This window comes from Netta rufina, assembly GCF_964035555.1.
Source record: "Netta rufina genome assembly, chromosome: 8".
In the NCBI taxonomy this organism is placed as follows: domain Eukaryota; kingdom Metazoa; phylum Chordata; class Aves; order Anseriformes; family Anatidae; genus Netta; species Netta rufina.
The window spans coordinates 23,438,598-23,454,441 of record NC_140131.1 but is presented as its reverse complement, the minus strand read 5'-3'; the positions used below and the strand labels follow the sequence as shown (position 1 = coordinate 23,454,441).

The 15,844-nt window shown below is 62.7% G+C and overlaps 2 protein-coding genes across 5 annotated transcripts; both read right to left on the bottom strand.

Moving 5' to 3' along the window:
• Positions 1–1,083: 1,083 nt before the first annotated feature.
• Positions 1,084–6,568, bottom strand: HSD17B7 (hydroxysteroid 17-beta dehydrogenase 7). Its single transcript, XM_084291285.1, has 9 exons — positions 6,508–6,568; positions 6,196–6,399; positions 5,995–6,087; positions 5,326–5,440; positions 4,585–4,779; positions 3,938–4,042; positions 2,583–2,639; positions 2,241–2,339; positions 1,084–2,004 (listed from the first exon to the last, which is right to left on the bottom strand). The coding sequence occupies exons 1-9, from the start codon at positions 6,540–6,542 to the stop codon at positions 1,909–1,911; spliced, it is 999 nt and encodes a 332-aa protein (XP_084147411.1). The 5' UTR covers positions 6,543–6,568; the 3' UTR covers positions 1,084–1,908.
• Positions 6,569–7,035: 467 nt separating this feature from the next.
• Positions 7,036–14,914, bottom strand: DDR2 (discoidin domain receptor tyrosine kinase 2). Of its 4 annotated transcripts, none has more exons than XM_084290690.1 (17): positions 14,837–14,914; positions 12,467–12,561; positions 11,684–11,786; positions 11,311–11,542; positions 11,084–11,231; positions 10,871–10,976; positions 10,522–10,705; positions 10,199–10,442; positions 10,009–10,071; positions 9,721–9,851; positions 9,362–9,572; positions 9,017–9,285; positions 8,751–8,887; positions 8,423–8,614; positions 8,097–8,331; positions 7,861–8,010; positions 7,036–7,737 (listed from the first exon to the last, which is right to left on the bottom strand). In XM_084290690.1, the coding sequence occupies exons 2-17, from the start codon at positions 12,549–12,551 to the stop codon at positions 7,600–7,602; spliced, it is 2,628 nt and encodes an 875-aa protein (XP_084146816.1). In that variant the 5' UTR covers positions 12,552–12,561; positions 14,837–14,914; the 3' UTR covers positions 7,036–7,599. The 4 variants fall into 4 exon arrangements, with proteins under 4 accessions (XP_084146816.1, XP_084146817.1, XP_084146818.1 ...); XM_084290691.1 differs by having other exon boundaries at positions 9,017–9,264; XM_084290692.1 differs by having other exon boundaries at positions 9,017–9,240.
• Positions 14,915–15,844: the final 930 nt, after the last annotated feature.

Below are 15,844 nucleotides of genomic sequence, written 5' to 3'. Positions count from 1 at the left end.
TCTTCAGAGGTGACTCCACGTCCAGCAGCCACAACCACATCCTGCAGGAGATGCCCCCAAAGCCCAGAGCAAACACTGCCACCCACCAGGTGCCGTCAGCAAGCGAGCAGGTGGAACTGAACCCTGCACAACAGCTCAGACCCTTGGCCAACCTCCAACCCCAACCCCTCAAGCGAGGGCCACAAAGTGCTTGTGGGATGAGCCCAGAGACCCGTGCGTAGCTCTGATTGACTCCAAAATGATCAATAGCTGAAGAATTGGCTGGAGTATCGTGCCTCGCCTTCCCCTGGGCACGACACAGGCAAGAAGGACTTGCCCCATCCCACCAGGCTCAGCTTCCCTGACACCTGCACAACTTCAGCCCCTAAATACATGAAAAAGAGCCAGTCAAGATAGATGCTTCATTCCTCTCTGGAAGCAGCAGCCAGGTGTTTCAGGCACAGAAAAGACCAAGGAGAGGCAGCCAGCTGCTGGCAGTGGCTCCTTCCACACAGAGAAAGGCACCAGGAAGGTGGAGCTCTGGCCTGGAGGGTTTGGGGGTTCAGCTGAACCAAGACACAGCACCAGGCTCCGCCGGGGACAACCCTTGCTGCAGGGAAATGAAGGCACAAAGCACGGCCCCAGTCTGCCGCAGAGGTCAGGCTCTCTCCCAGCCTCGTCCTGCTGCTGCCAGGCCGCAGGGCAGCACCTGGGCATGCCGAGCACTCGCTAATAGGCCACTAATAAATTAGTAATTATGTGACAAGTCCGGGTGAGTAAGTGCCAGAGACATCTACTTCTCCTCTGGTGCCTAAAGCTGGGAAATAGTCTACAGGAGTTCGGCACACAAAACCACACTGAAGTCCTCAGAAGTTACTAATGCCTTCCCCTAATTAGGAGGAATAGAAGTAGGCCCAAACCAGTTGCTCAGAGCGCCCCTGGGGAAGGGGGACCCAACCCCACACCTCCCCAGAAAGGCCGGGGCTCGTTGTGCAAGGCACAAACCAGCCACCAAGTGTTGAGCAAAAACCCCATTGCAGCAAGGCCTCGAGTCAGTTCCAACTCTTTATTTGTTGCAGCGTTTGAAGTACACCAGGCACTCAGTGCAGCTCCCGAGACAGATGACAGGAAGAATACTTGGTACAGTAAACATTAAAAGACAATTAAATAGGTAAAATAACAGGGTAACCTCTCATTCGTGCTACACACAGAGTGGTGTAGCCCTGAAACCTAGCCACCATCAATACTTCCAGCCTTTCCGGATGGTCACGGCTGGACTACATGGCCCCAAATCCACAGGATGGCTCGTGTCTGGAAAGGCACTGTCCTCCCAGCTGAGCCAAGGGGTGCGTGTTTGTTTTAGGCCCAGCCCAGCTTTTCCCAGAGCTTTGCCTCAGCTGCCACAGAGCCCGACTTCCAGAGGTCAGATCTTGTTGAACACGCCCGGAGAGCCGGCCCCAGAGCTCAGGTGCAGGGACAGAAGCAGCTCCACCGAGGACGGGCCTTCAAGTAGTGCAGGATTAACCACCCGTCACGAGTCGGGGCCGTCTCGAAAGACTGGTGGAGCCACGAGGCACGGCGGCACCCAGGCTGATGCCTTTCCCACGCTAAGCCAGGTGTAAACCATGTTTTGAGGTCCTTCCTGAGCTGTAGGCAGCTCAGTCATGCTTTTGGAAAACAAACAAAACTCACAACTGTGTTGAGACGGTTCCCACCTACACTAGGTTTCCAGTTCTATCCCAGAAAGGTCCCATCCCAGGAAGACTAAGTGTTTCTCTTCAGTTTTCACATTTCCCTCTTCAGGAACTGTTCACCTTCTGTAGAGAAGGAAGCCGCGTGCCTGCAGAACGGCAGGCACGACTAGCACCAGAGTGAAGGAAGCCCACGTTGCTGACACGAGCCTGTTAACCCACAGAGACGGGCTTTTACTTAGTCTAGGAGGTCACCGTATCTCTCCAGAGTCTGCTCCTCCAGTTCCAACAGCTTCTGGTAAAACTTCTCAGCAGTTTCTTCATCCACATCCATCTGGATAAGAATAAGTAGTGAGAGGCTCCACACCACCCCGAGCTTCACATCACCTACCACAAACCTTCCTGGCCTGCCCTAGGAGCTCCCAGACCCCAGCACGGGACTGGAGGTACCCCAGGAAGCCTCGCAGACAACCCCAATCCCTCCCCATGCCCAACTCACGCCCAGTTCCTGCTCCAGGGCAGGACCACGGCCCAGCTGAGCCCCCCACCACAGCAGTCAGCCCCGTTCACCTTTCTGGGCTCCACGTAGTTCTTCCCCAGCCCGGAGGTACAGCTGTGGTACTTGGCGAGCGCATCCAGGTACTCTGGCTTCTGTTTGAACAGCCACACCTAGGACAAACAGCAGCGGAGCAGAGATTTAAGGGACGGGCTTTTCCCCAAATCCTTCCCTTCTGTAGGCACCCGATGATGGGCACGAAGCATACAGCACCCGGGGGCCAGCCCTGGCACTGCTGGTGCCCCGGGGCTCCCTGCTGGGAGCGATTCAGAGGGGAGATGCAGCATGCGGCCTGCAGGCACTGAGAAGAGCTACCCAGGAGGGAGGGCTGTTAAATCACGTTGTGAACCACTTACATGGGCTTCTGCTCCATTAAATGGCGTCAGGGTGTAAGTCTTGGCAAAAAAGCGTATCTGAGGGGAAACGAAATACAAGGCAGAATCAGTGTTTCGGCCCAAGGTTTCTCTGGCAAGCCCAGCAACACAAGATCACCCAGAAGGGGTAGAAAGGCTTTCCAAAGCCAACTGCAGGCCTCACCACCTGCTTGCGACCAGAGCATCCCTTTAACATCAGGAGCTGGGTTCTTGGGAGCCTTCCACCAAACCCAGGCCCCACACCTCCAGAGGCAGGGTGCCCAACCCACACCCCGCAGATGCTTTGTCCCGGTGGTATCGGGATCACGTAAGGCAGGAGGCAGAGTGGCAGTGCCACCAGCGCTGGAGGACACACAAGAAGGCACTGCCTTCTCCTCTGCCAGCAGAAAGGTGATCCCGCAGGGTCGGCTGCTGCCACGTGGGCAGCCCCAGCAGGAAGGCCCATCCTGCTGCACCACACGCAAGGCTGCAAGCAGGGCCAGTACTCAACCTAAAAGGCAAATCCTCAGGAAGAAAGACAGTTTGGGGAGGCAACAGAGAGCAGATGACTTGGTATTTTTCAGTATTTTTTTTTTTCCTATACCTTTACAAAGCAAAGCCTGCTGCAAAAGTGAACAGCATCTCAAGGCACAAGGAACAAGTTTTGTCCTGAACTCTGCTGCCACTGACACCCAGTGTTTTACAGGCCCACAGCTTGCAGGGCTGAGCTCTGGCTGTGTGCACAGCACTGCCCAGCAGCAGAACCGCAGGGAGGGCTCAGGGGAGCTCAGCTGGGAAAACCGAGCCCCAAGGTGCTAAAGGACAGGTCCGCAAGATGTGGCTACACCTTCTCTGCTTCTCCTTCTCGCTTGTTCCTCAGGAGGAACCGACAGCAGAACACGGACACCAGCAGGGCCCTCTGCCCAGCACCATGTGGGTGCAGTAAAGCCCCCTCCTCTAACTCCCCAAGCCCTGTGCCTTGCACCTTCGCTGGAAGAACAGCCCCCGAGGAGCAGACACCCAGAGAGAGCCCTGGAAGCCCTCCGACAGATCGCAGGCACCTAACACTGAGTCACGAGTCAGCACGGACAGCTGAGCTGCCAGCAAGAGCAGCAGGAAGGAGACCACCTCTTTCCCCAAAGAAGCCTGCAGCCTCAGGTCAGTGGTACCTTGAGGAGCCACCAGCCCCTCAATAAAGTCAGGAGGCTACTTGCAAAGGGCCAGCCTGTCCAACCCAACCAAAGGGACATCCAGGAGCACACAGGCAGGCTGCACATCACTTGCAGTGAAACATATCAACGCCCCAACCCAAAGCAACTCCAACACGTGCCCCCACACCAGCCAAGAGCTTCACTCACCAGCCACATGATGGGCATGAGCAGCGTCCACAGAAACACTGGCAGGATTCTGTAGGTCATGTTGGACATGACGAGACCGGGACAAACCACGCTGGAATACAGACCCTGTGGAGAGGAAACACGGCCTGTGAGTACCCCAGAGCAGAGAAGGGAACATACCTCAGGGCACTTCCCAGCAGGACAGTGACAGGGATCACAGAGAATAGCACATACCCGTGTCTCTGGGACTGCAGGAACCAGAGTGATCAGACTGATTTTTGAGGGGTCCCAAATTAGAGGCCTTCACGTTAAGTCTGTGCCCGTTACAAGCCCACCACACGGCCTCCTGACACATCAGGACCTCGTGCTGGTGCTCTACATACAGTTCAGCAGCCACCCCACAAGCCCACACAGTCACAGCAGCAGCTCTTTGCTCTTTAAGACCAACTCTTTGTCTAGAGGGAAAGCTTTAGGAAGGTAGGAACCTCTCCTAAAAAGCTGCTGCTTTCCTTTGGCAGTCTGAGAGCCCCCCCAATCAGTTCTTACATGTGCATTAGAGAACAGACCTGATTGCTAGGAATTAATGCAACACAGCAGCAACAATGCAACGATAATTACAAATAGGAGGTGCTCATTAGCCTCTTCAGATGCACAAATCCCATTGTCACCTGCTTATTAAGTTTCCTGTTGAGAACCACGCTCGTCAGGTCAGTGGCGTATTTGGAGGAACTGTATGATTCCTGCCCCTTGGCATGCTGATAGTCGGAGAGGCTGAAGGCAGATTCCCTGGCGTTGCTGGAAGAGGTCCAGATGAGCCGGGAGGGCTTTTCGTTCCCGCAGAGCAGAGACTCGAGCTGACGAATCTGCAAGAGACGTGTTAGCCTGCTGAGCACACGCTTTTAAAAGCTTACGGTACGGTTTTACCGTTCTGAAGAGCTGCTCCCAGTCTTAGCCAGTCTTCACCAGACTGGCCGCACAGAAGCCAGCAAGCTATATAGGAAGTTCTGACAAAGAAGCCACAGCTCAGGTGCAGCCTCAGCCCAGGTTTCCCCAGGAACACCTGCAAGCAGCTGGCATCCTTTGGCACAGCTGTTCAACACCTCAGCATTCAACAGAACCAAGCCTTGGTGTCCTCTCCCAGGACAGGGAGAGAACTACGCATGGTTTGCCTCTCTCCACTGACCACAGGGACCTTCAGATTGCATTACCCCTTGCAACGATGACTCTGCCACCACTTGGAGCTATTTTAACAAAGCCTGAGACCTTTGTCCTATCGCTCCTTGTGTGTCAGGCTCCAGCCTGCAGCAGTGTCAGCAGCTGTAAGGCAGAACTGATCCCTCAGCCCCCACCATGCCCATCCCTAGCCGCATCAACCAAACCCACAGCCCAATCTTCGCACACAGCCTCACCAGGATAAAGTGCCCAAAGAGGTTGGTAGTAAACACCTCCTGCAGCCCGTCGCCATTCAGCCTGTCCGTCTGGGTCATTACGCCTTCCGCTGTGGTCAGCATGTGAAGCAGCTTCCTGGAAGCCGAGGACAGGAGTTAGAGAGGAATCAGGCACAGAAGGGAAGCTCCACCATGGACAGAGACCCAGCACCAAGCCTAATGCACATGAAGAAAGGAGCCTGGCATCTATATTGGGCATCCAACTATATCGGACCCCATGCCCCTCAGGTGCTGCAGGGCACCTCACCTGGCTGCCGAGCCCACCCCAAGCAAGCCCACGCCTTGCATGGGGCCATGCTCCAGGGGCAAAGGTTTTAAACTGAACGAGAATGGATTTGGGTTAAATATAAGATTTTTTTCATGGGGCTGAGGCACTGGCACAGGCTGCCCTGAGAAGCTGGGGAAGGCCCATCCCTGAGGGCATTGAAGGCCAGGCAGGAGAGGCCTCGGGGCACCTGGACCTGGTGGGAGGTGTCCCTGCCTGGTTTTTAATGCCCCTATGAACCCAAAGCAGCCCGTGGGGCTGTGCCGTGGAAGGGGAGCAGGGCTTCAGGGCACACCTCACCCCCCCCAACACCAGCAGCACCCTGACACCCGCTCCATGGGATAACCACCCCCGCATCCCCCTACCCGGTCAGGAGGCCCTTCCAGAGCGCCTTGAAGTTCACGTGCGGGTTGGGCATGATACCGGCATTGAGGTAGACGAAGTCGAGGCGCTGGAACCTGCGTGGAGATGGGAGCAGCAGGGTGAGGGGGTGGAGAGCGTGGGGATGGGACACGCGTGGGGACGGGACACGCGTGGAGGAGACACGCATGGAGGGGGCCACTCACCGGCAGCGCAGCTCCTTCGCAGCACGCAGCACGGAGGCCAGGCTGCCCAGGTCCACCTCCACGGTGGAGACCTGAGCAGCGGGGTGCAGCTCCAGGATGGCATCGCGCGTGGCCTCGGCCTTGAGGGCGTTGCGGCAGGCCACGCACAGGTGGATGCGGCCGTCCTCCTCCAGCAGCCGCCGGCACAGCGCCAGCCCCACGCCGCTGCGAGGGCACGGGGGAGCGGGGGGGGGGTGGAAAATCGTTAGGGGCACGCGTGGGCACCCCACGGTGTCCGCTCCCCACCCCTGACCCGGTCCCGGCGGCACTCACCCGCTGGCGCCCGTGACCAGCACCACCCGCTCCATGCCCGCGCCGCGATCGCGATCTCCGCCGCCTCCCCTCCCCCGTTTCCCCGCCGGCGCGCTATAACCGCCTCTTTCCCGCCTGACGTCACCGCCCCGCCCTCCGCCGCCGGCCAATCGGCGCGCGCCGCGGGGGCGGGGCCGCGGGGGGCGGTGGCGTGATGGTGGGCCGAGAGCTGGGGGGCGGGGCCTAACCGTGACTCCGCCCACAACAATTGGCCACACCCTCGGGCTTGGCCACGCCCATAACCCTTGGCCACGCCCACTCCATTGACTCACCCCTCCCGCCCCATGCCCCATAGGGTCCCATAGGGTCCCATAGGGTCCCATAGGGGTCCCATAGGGGTCCCATAGGGGTCCCAGTCCCCTCCTCGCCCCACCCACCCCTCGTCCTCCTCCCTGCGCCCCCCGCGGGCACCCCAAAGCCCCCTGTGCTGCCCCCCGAGGGTCTGTCCCCCCCAAAAAGGACACCACGAGGCCGGGTGATGGAGCGAGGGGCTCTTAGCGGGGTGGCCCCTGCCGGGAGGGGCCCCCCCAGAACACAGCGAGCGGGGCCCCGCGGGGCCGCAGCGACGCGGACAGGGCCGGCGAAGCACGAAGGTCCGCGTGGGGTGTGCGGCCGGGGGGCCCGACGGGGGGCCCCATAGGGCACGGGGGGCTCAGGCGACCCCATAAGCCGCGGTCAGGGCCACGGCGGGCCCTACTGTCCATAATTCTGTCCGTCTGTCCATCAGTCCGTCTGTGGGCCGGCAGCTTAGGCTGGATGCCACGCGGGAACAAGCCCTCCGGGCAGCACGTCCCAAAAATCCCCCAAATGCTCCAGTTCGCCGCCCCATAACCTCGCGGCTCCTGGCGTCCGCTCCGTCCCCGTCCCGCCGCCACCAGGAGCGGGGCTCAATAAATAACCTCCAGCCAGCCCGGGGCAGCAGGGGAGCTGCGGGGCCGTGCTGTCCCCGTCCTCTTTGGGGTTTTTCCTCCTGGGCTGTGCAGCGAGAACCTAAACCAGCTGCCCGGGCGCGGGCGGCGCAGGGGGGGTCCCGTGGGGCCGGGCAGAACGGGGTCACTCGTCGCCGGCGGGCTCGTGGAGCAGGCGGTGGATGTCCTGGAAGGAGGGACGGTCTTTAGTGTCCCGTCGCCAGCAGCTCAGCATGAGCTTATAGACAGAGTCCGGGCACAGCGCGGGCTGGGGGAGGTAGGTCTGGAAAACGAGAGGCAGAGAGCACACAGGGAGGGGGTTAGGGTCACGGAAACCCTATGGGACAGCACCGAGAGGGTCCTGGAGGGGGAAAAACCCTCCCAAACTCTCCCATCCCGTCCCCACCTGCCGGCCCTGGTCGCGGAAGAACTCCCCGGTGTTCTCGATGACCTGCTCGTCCGACAGCTGCGAGTAGGGCTGCTCGCGGCACAGCGTGAAGGTCTCCCACAGCGTCACGCCGAACGCCCACACGTCGCTGGCCGTGGTGAACTTACCCTGGGCACGGGGAGCGCAGCGGGGTCAGGGTGGGCAGCACCATGCCCGGCCCCAAATACCCCGGGCTCCTCAAACCACCCCCATACCAGCAGGATGCTCTCCCAGGACATCCAGCGGATGGGCAGCACGGCGCGGCCCTGGATGCGGTAGTAGTCCCCGCTGTAGAGGTTCCTGCTCATGCCGAAGTCGGCGATCTTGATGGTGTAGCGCTTCCCCACCAGGCAGTTGCGGGTGGCCAGGTCGCGGTGCACGAAGTTGAGGGAGGAGAGGTACTTCATGCCCGAGGCGATCTGGGTGGCCATGAAGCGCAGGTCGCGGTAGCTGGGGAGACGGCGGGGCACTGAGGTGCCGGGACGGAGCGGGGCCGGGGCCCTGCCGCCGTCCCCAAATCCCCCGTCCCCCGTGGGGCTACCTGACGGTGGGCGTCTGGGCGTCCGGGGGGCTGTGGGCCTCGTGGCGGGACAGGAACTGGTTGAGGTCGCCGTTCTCCATGTACTCCGTGATCATGCACAGCGGGTCGTCCGCGATGCAGACGGCCAGCAGGCGGATGATGTTGGGGTCCTTGAGCCGCGCCATGATCTTGATCTCCTTCAGGAAGTCGTTCCTTGCGGGGACAGAGAGCGTGGGTCAGGCAGACACGGGGCTGATCCTTTTTGGGGTGTGCGCAGGGGATGGAGGGGGCTCGGGGAGCAGTTTAGGACCAGCATGGACCGAAGAACTACGGGGAGGGGTGCCGGTACCTGGCGTTCTTGTTGGCATCCGCCCGCAGCATCTTCACGGCCACCAGCACGGGGCGGTCGGAGCTGGCCTCCAGGCCCTGCAGGGCCAAGTCCTTGTCCGTGAACTTCTCCATGCCCTCCACTTCGCAGAGGTGGACCTAAGGGGGCAGATGTCACCGCCACCTCCTGCTCTCCCCCCTCCAGGCCCCGTTTTGGGGCGAAGGCAGCGAGCAGGAGCGCTCCGCACCTCCCATCCCAACCCCATCATGGCCCTGCTCCCCCCTCACCTCCCCAAACTGTCCCTCCCCCAGCTTCTCCTTGAAGGTCAGCAGCTTCCTGGGGAACTCCTCCACGGCCACGTCCTTGCCGGACAGCAGGTCCATGGTGAGGGCCGGCACCGAGTAGGTGTTGCCTCCCGTGACGCCCTGCAGGTTCACGATGTCGGCCTCGGCGTAGTGGGGGACGCCCTCGGGGACGGCGGCCGGGGATGGCTTCACGAGGCCGCTGCAGCCTGGGGGAGACAGCGGGGCCAGCCCTGCCGCGGTGTCCTTCAGAGCTGCAACACCACGAGGGTGGGCTTCAAGCACCAGCTTCGTGTGCCCCCTCCCCGGGAGGATTTCCCCGCTCCTCACCCGTGTCCTCCTCCCCCGGCGTGAACTCGGGCAGCTTGCGGATCAGGCGCGAGGGCTCCTGGTAGTCCGGCCCCAGCGGGAAGATGCGGTCGTAGGTGGAGTTGGACTCGTGCTCGCTGGACGAGGAGGAGCGGTTCTGGTTGAACATGCTGGATTCGCTGGGCAGCGAGAGGCTGACGGTCATTTCGTCGTCCAGCATCCTCCGCGATGCCTGCGAGAGGGGGACGAGGGAGGAGAGGGCTGGGACAGGGCCTCCAGGGCTCAGCATGGCCCTGGTGGGTCACGTTGACCCTACAGGGAAGAGTCTGGATGTCTGGGGGCTGCGGTGAGAGCCCACCAGCCGCCCCGCACGCGCCCACCTTCTCCAGCATCTTCTGCCAGAACTGCCGCCACAGGATGATGACGATGATGGCCAGCAGGATGAAGATGATCGCCACCAGGCAGCCGATCAGGATGCGCGTGTTGCTGTCGTCCACCTTGAGTGTGGGGTCTGGCGGGAGGGCACAGCAACAGCAGGTCGGCCTGGGCCAAGGGGACGGCCCCTACCCCCCTTTTCTCCCCTTTTGGAGCCCCCCCGAGCATCTCCCCACGGGGAGGCGACCCCAAGCCCTGCCCAGCTCATGGTGACCGGCTTTCCATTGCCTTACCGTACGTGGTGGGGGCCATGGGCATCTCCGGGGGGGCCACCGAGTTGTTGTACATGGCTGCGTCTGCCAAGGGAGAAGAAGAACCTGTCAGGGTGGGGGCACGGGCACCCCCAACCCCATCTCCCCTCCGAATGCCCCACGCAGGAGGGATCCCGGGGCCGGCAGCAGGGGGCTGTCAGCGTGCCGGTACCCGACTGGAAGGTGATCTCGCTGAACATCATCCAGGTGTCGGCGAAGTAGTACTGGCACTTGATGGCGCTGGCCATGCGGTGCAGCAGGGGCACGGTGACGAAGCGGGCGCTGGGGTTCACGTCGTCCAGCACCAGCACCGAGGAGACGGCGTTGGGCTCCCACTCGCCGGCGTCGGAGCGGAAATAGCACTGCACCTCCTTGAAGATCTTCACCCCTTTGGCGAACATGTTGTTGCAGTGCACCTGTGGGGCAGCCCGTGAGCGCGGCCCGCCACGGGACGGGGCCGGGGCCGGGGCCGGGGGGGACGCGGGGCGCACGGACCTTCATGGTGGTGAAGTTCCTGATGCGGTCGAACTCGAAGGTGATCTCCACGTAGCCGCCGGCCGTGCTCTCGTTGCGCCAGCCCACGTAGTCGTAGCCCGGCCAGACGTGGTACTCGTGGGTCTGCGTGAAGTCGTCCAGCCCCGACACCCCGTCCGTCAGCTGGCCGAGCCCCTCCGTCATGCTGCCACAGGCGGGGAATTTGGGGAGCTCTCGTGAGCACCGGGAGCCTGATGGCGCCCAGCTCATGAGAGCAGCAGCCTGGGCACCTGACGGCTCCTCAGAGCCCCTGGAAGCAGGGGGACCCCATATCCTTGCAGCTTTGGCTGTGTAAGACCCCGCTCCTCACCTGTACCCGAAGGCCCCGTCGTACACGGAGTCGTTCAGGTAGATGACGGTGCCGCCGGGGAGGACGAGCTGCTGCCCAGCCGGCGCGTTGTAGGACACCAGCCCGTCTGTGGGGAAGGGAGCGTGAGCTGCTCGGCCCCAGGGCCCCGCACAGCCCCAATGGGACGGACAGACAGACAGACAGACAGGAGGGAGATGAGCACCCAGCACGCACCGAGCCAGACGCAGCCGTAGAGCTCCACGCGCAGGCAGACGTTCATGGAGTGGTCGGTGACGGGGATGAAGCGGACGAAGCGCGCGATGAGCGGCGGCTCCAGGTCCTTGAGGACGATGTCGTAGGGGTTGGTGTTGCCATCCAGGACCTGGGGAGACACAACGGCGGTGGGCACGGCCCCAGCGCCCCGCGGGGACGCCGAGGGATGCGCTCGGCTGCCTCCCCACCTGCTTCCCGTGCCGGTTCCTCCAGGAGATCCAGCGGGTGCCGTCCCGGCTGTAGTTGATCTTATACATGGGGGCGAACTCGTTGCCGTGGCCCCCGGCGTGGCGGCCCTGGGTGCCCACCAGCGTGATGAAGTGCAGGGCGCGCAGGTCGATCTGCAGGAACTCCTTCAGGTCGTCGGGCTCCACCGGGATCTCGGGGCACCAGGCACCGTCGCCGTCCTCCGAGTCCAGCCTGCGAGCGCCACGGGGAGGGTAGAGAGATGGTTTGCAGGTGGGAAAAGCTGTCCCCATGCCCCCTAGCCGAGCCTGTGCCATCTCAGCACCCCCGAGGGTCCCCCCCGAGGGTCTCCCATTGCCGGTGCCCCGCACTCACCGTCCGTACTTGGCGGCCGTGGACTCGGACCACTGGCTGGAGGCGGAGATGTCCTCGTCGGGGATGTGCCCCCCCGACATTCCCAGGGGGTACCGGCACACCGCTGCAAGGAGAGCGGGGTGCTGAGCAGGGTGCTGAGCGGGGTGCTGAGCGGGGTGTCCCCTCGCTCCCCATCGAGGTCACCTTTCCGCGCCGTGACCGCCCCGTGCAGCTGCAGGGGAGGCAGCGTGCTCCATCCCCCCAGCTTGCGGAGGAGGGACGAAGGGTGAGGGGATGTCTCCGACACCTGCCTGGCGCTGGTGGGAGAGCCGCTGGGCACCAGAGGGCTCAATCCCGAGCCCCAAATCCCACCCGCAGCCGCCTGCCCTCAGCTGTGCCACCTTGCTGCTCCCCACCCGCCCCTGGCAGCAGGGGACAAAACCTGCTGGCCCCTCGGGGAGTGGAAAAGTACCCGGAGCGGCGGGTGGGCTGCGCCCCCTGCTCGGCACCGCATCCCCACGGGTTATTTTTTCACGCCTGGCTGCCAGGAGAGCTGCTGAAAGGCCGGCTTGTTTGGCCGTGTTTACCCTCTCCCCGCCAGCTCTGGCCCCACAAAGCTCCCTCCGCAAACCGCCCCGAGGAAACCGTGCGGGGCCACGGTGACACCAAGCACCCACGGCTTGGGCACAGCCTGTGGCACACCTGGCACCGCTCTCATCCCGTTCCCAAGCTGCAAACCCGGCTGGAGGTGAGGCCAGCCCTGCCTCGGCCCCAGCACCGAGCTGCCGCCGGGCTCTCACTTACCCGGGTTGACCTGGGCTCGTGCAGCCTGCAGGACGCAGAGCAGCGGCACCAGCAGCACCAGCAGCGGTGTGGGGAGGGCTGGCATGTCGGCAGTCCTGCAGAGACACGGCCAGGGTGGGTCACACCACTGCTGCCAACCCCCCCCAGCCTCTGTGATGCTATTCAGGCACCCCATTCCCAAGCCCCTGCTGCCAAAGGGGCCACGGGCAGCACGCGGAGCCTCCAAAAGCCCCCCTCGGGGTCAGCACCGTCCCGGATGGATGGGCAGACCCGCTGGGGGCGGCTTGGAAAGCAGCACGTTGCACGACCTTGGCCCGTGGCAGCAACATCACGTTGCGCAGCGCGCTTTCCTTGCCTCCTGGCTGCGGAGACGTAATAGCAGGTAATTGCCCGAGATTGATGCGGTGTTTGTTTTGATGGCTCTCCTCTCCTGTGCCAACCTCGGTGTCACCAGAGGGGTGAGAGCTGCCCAGGAGGAGGTGAGCACAGTCAGAGAGGAGCAGGCGGTGGGCACGGGGCACCCCCGGCCCAGCCCTGGCGCTGTTCCCAGCTCTGCTTCATTGCTGGGGCTTTTAGGGGGCAGTGGTCGCATCCTTCACGTGCATCTGGGGGCTCGGAGCAGGGGCTGTAGGATTCAGCGGGCGGCTCTGCCCAACACCATCCCCTCCACGGGCGGTGCAAACGCACACCCCGACTTCCAGCCATCTTCCCCCCTTTTTTCCCCTCTTTCTTTTGGAAAAACATGCATAGTGCTGCTTTTTTTTTCCTGCTCCCAGCCCCAAAATCCTAGGCAGCTGCCCATGTTGCCAGCCAGCTGGGTTGCAAACGGGAATTTCACCTACAGAGCTGGGGGCTGGTGGGCAGCGCGCGAGGCTCCGCTGCTCGCTGACGGATCCAATCTCTCCGGCCCCAAAATCTCAATTTCCTCCCGCATGCCAGCGCATATCCGCAGACATTTTTTCCCACTATTCTTTCAGGCTGAGTAAACTCTTCAGGCATCAGGGGAGCAGATGCTGCCACCTCCCCGAGGGAAGGGGCTCAGGTTTGGGCTCACGGAGGGGCGTCTGCTCCTGCTGGAGCGCTCGCAGCCGGGCTGGAGGCAGCGGGAAGGCGGCGCCGGGCGAAGGCGCGCATGGTCCGAGCAGCCCAGCGCTGCTGGCAGGACGGCTGGAAAGCGGTTTTGTTCCGCCAGCGCTGACAAAAAGGCTGGCTCTGCAACGGTTCGCCCGAAAAGGTTCACCCGAAAAGTTTTCCGAGTGCTGGAAATTGTTACTGCACGGCGTTTGGGGAGATCCTCCCTCAGGCCTCCCTGTTCCGCTTCCGTTTTTGTTTGTTTGTTTTGCCTTTTATTTTCCCTCCTTTCTTGTTCTACCCAAACTAGCAGGGAAAATTAAGGTGGGGAATGGATAAACAAACACAACCCATGCTTGTTCAGAAACGAGCCCGCGGGCGCCCCGAGCACACCCCGCTGCCGGGAAGGAGGCTGGCACGGGGCGAGCAGGCAACCGGGGTGTGCCAAGGCCCGAGGCGGGTGGCGTTTTGGGTAGGGGGCCTGGCACTACAGCCCCCGGCGTGCCGTGCCGCCGGCGCAGCCGCTGCGGGAGCAGAGAGCAGCATGCCGGGACGCGTAGTCCCCCTCCTCCCCCAAAATGCCATTTTAGAGCTCAGCTGCCTTGGATGCAGCCCCATTTTCTGGAGCTGCGAGCGTCTCCCCAGCCAGGGGGCTCACCGCGGTGGCGCAGCGCGCGAGGAGCACCCGGCGTGTCCCCAGGGCCACCGGCCACCCCGGGGGGATGCCAAGAGCACGGCCGGGTGGTGGCAGGGCTGGGGACGTGGCCCCGTGGGTGCTGTACCCAACACGGGCCCCCCGTGTCGGGAGATGGGGCCCTCCTCCTGCTGCGTGCCACGCCGCACGGCATCGCCCCGCCACGGCCACACGGCATGGGAAGCCACCAGCAGGTCCCCAGCGCCGGGATGGGGACAATTCGTGCCATGTCCCCCCCCGTAGTGAGCCCGTGCCCAGCTCGGGGACCAGAGGGACAGCAGGGCCACCATGGCCGGCCAGCACCGCCGCCGGCTGTGCCAGCACACGCAGGAGGGAGAGGAGGAGACACCAGGAAACGCTGGCCAGGCGCAGGGCGAGGGGCGAAACGTTGGCAGCGGGGGAAAAATTGAGAGAAAAGGCCAAGCGCCAGCAGCCCAGGCAGGGATGCTGCCCCACGCGGAGCCGCTGCTGCCCCATACCCTCCTGGCCCCACAGAGGGACCCGATCCAGCTTTGGGGTCCCGGGCAGAGCAGGGCAGACCCGACATCCCCCCAAAACCCCAGGACGGGGCGGCAACGCCTCCCCAGGGACCCCAAGAGACTCACCGGAGCGGGGAGGCGGTGGAGGGCGGGCGGGCTCCTCGCTCCTCGCCCGGGCTGGGGGAGCCAGGCGAGGAGCGAACTTCCCCGGGCTGATGCAAGATGCCTCTGCGAGCGCGCTCGCATTCTGCGGATTCCTGGGAGCCGGCCAGAAATCCCACAATCCTACATCTTGCACATTTGGTTTCAATTAGGGAGCGGAGAGGGGGGGAGCCAGTCACCAATCCAGGCTGGCTTTTCGGTGGAGGTTATTTTCCTCGACCCGAGGGAATGTGCGCAAAGCTACAATTTACAGCAAAACCCATTCATAGCGCGAGAGAAAATATAAAAAAAAAAAAAAAAGAGAGACCTGTGGCCGGTGAGAGAGCTTAAAGCAATAGGCAGCGTTTTTCTTTCCGTGCTCAACCCCGAGGCTGCAGGACGGAGTGCCCCGACCCTCCTCCTGTGCCACGCAGACGAGGGGTTCCCCAAAATGTGGTGATGGAGGAGCCCCCACAACCCTCCTGGTCCCCTCTCCGGGTGCCAACCCGCTCGGGGCCCCCCGATTGCTCTGCAGAGCTCCTGTGCTTGGCGGTGCCGTGGCCGAGCGCCCTGCCCCATGTGGGGAGCAGGAGCAGACAGGGGCTCCCCAGGCCGCACGCTGAAATTTGGGTTTTCATCACACCACCTCCAGGCAGCGATTCGGCACCGCGGCCACCGACCGCGCGACGCAGCACGGAGGAAACAGCAATAACGGGTTCAAATCCTTTTTTCTGCAATAGTTTAAAAATTAGTAGTATTTCTAACCGTTTTTTGCTGGATTTTGTGCCAGCGCCCGTGCTGGCAGCCAGGCTGGGGGTGCTGGGACCTGCAGCCCCCTCCCCGCAGGGCGCACGTGGCCGGGAGCCGCGCTCCCACAGCAGCCCCTCCCCGAGCAGCGGCCCCAAAATCTCTCCCACCCTGCCGGGCACCCCGAGCTGGACCCGGCGCCCGCCTCAGTGCCGCTGCCTCGCTCCAAAACCCCAACCCAGCCCT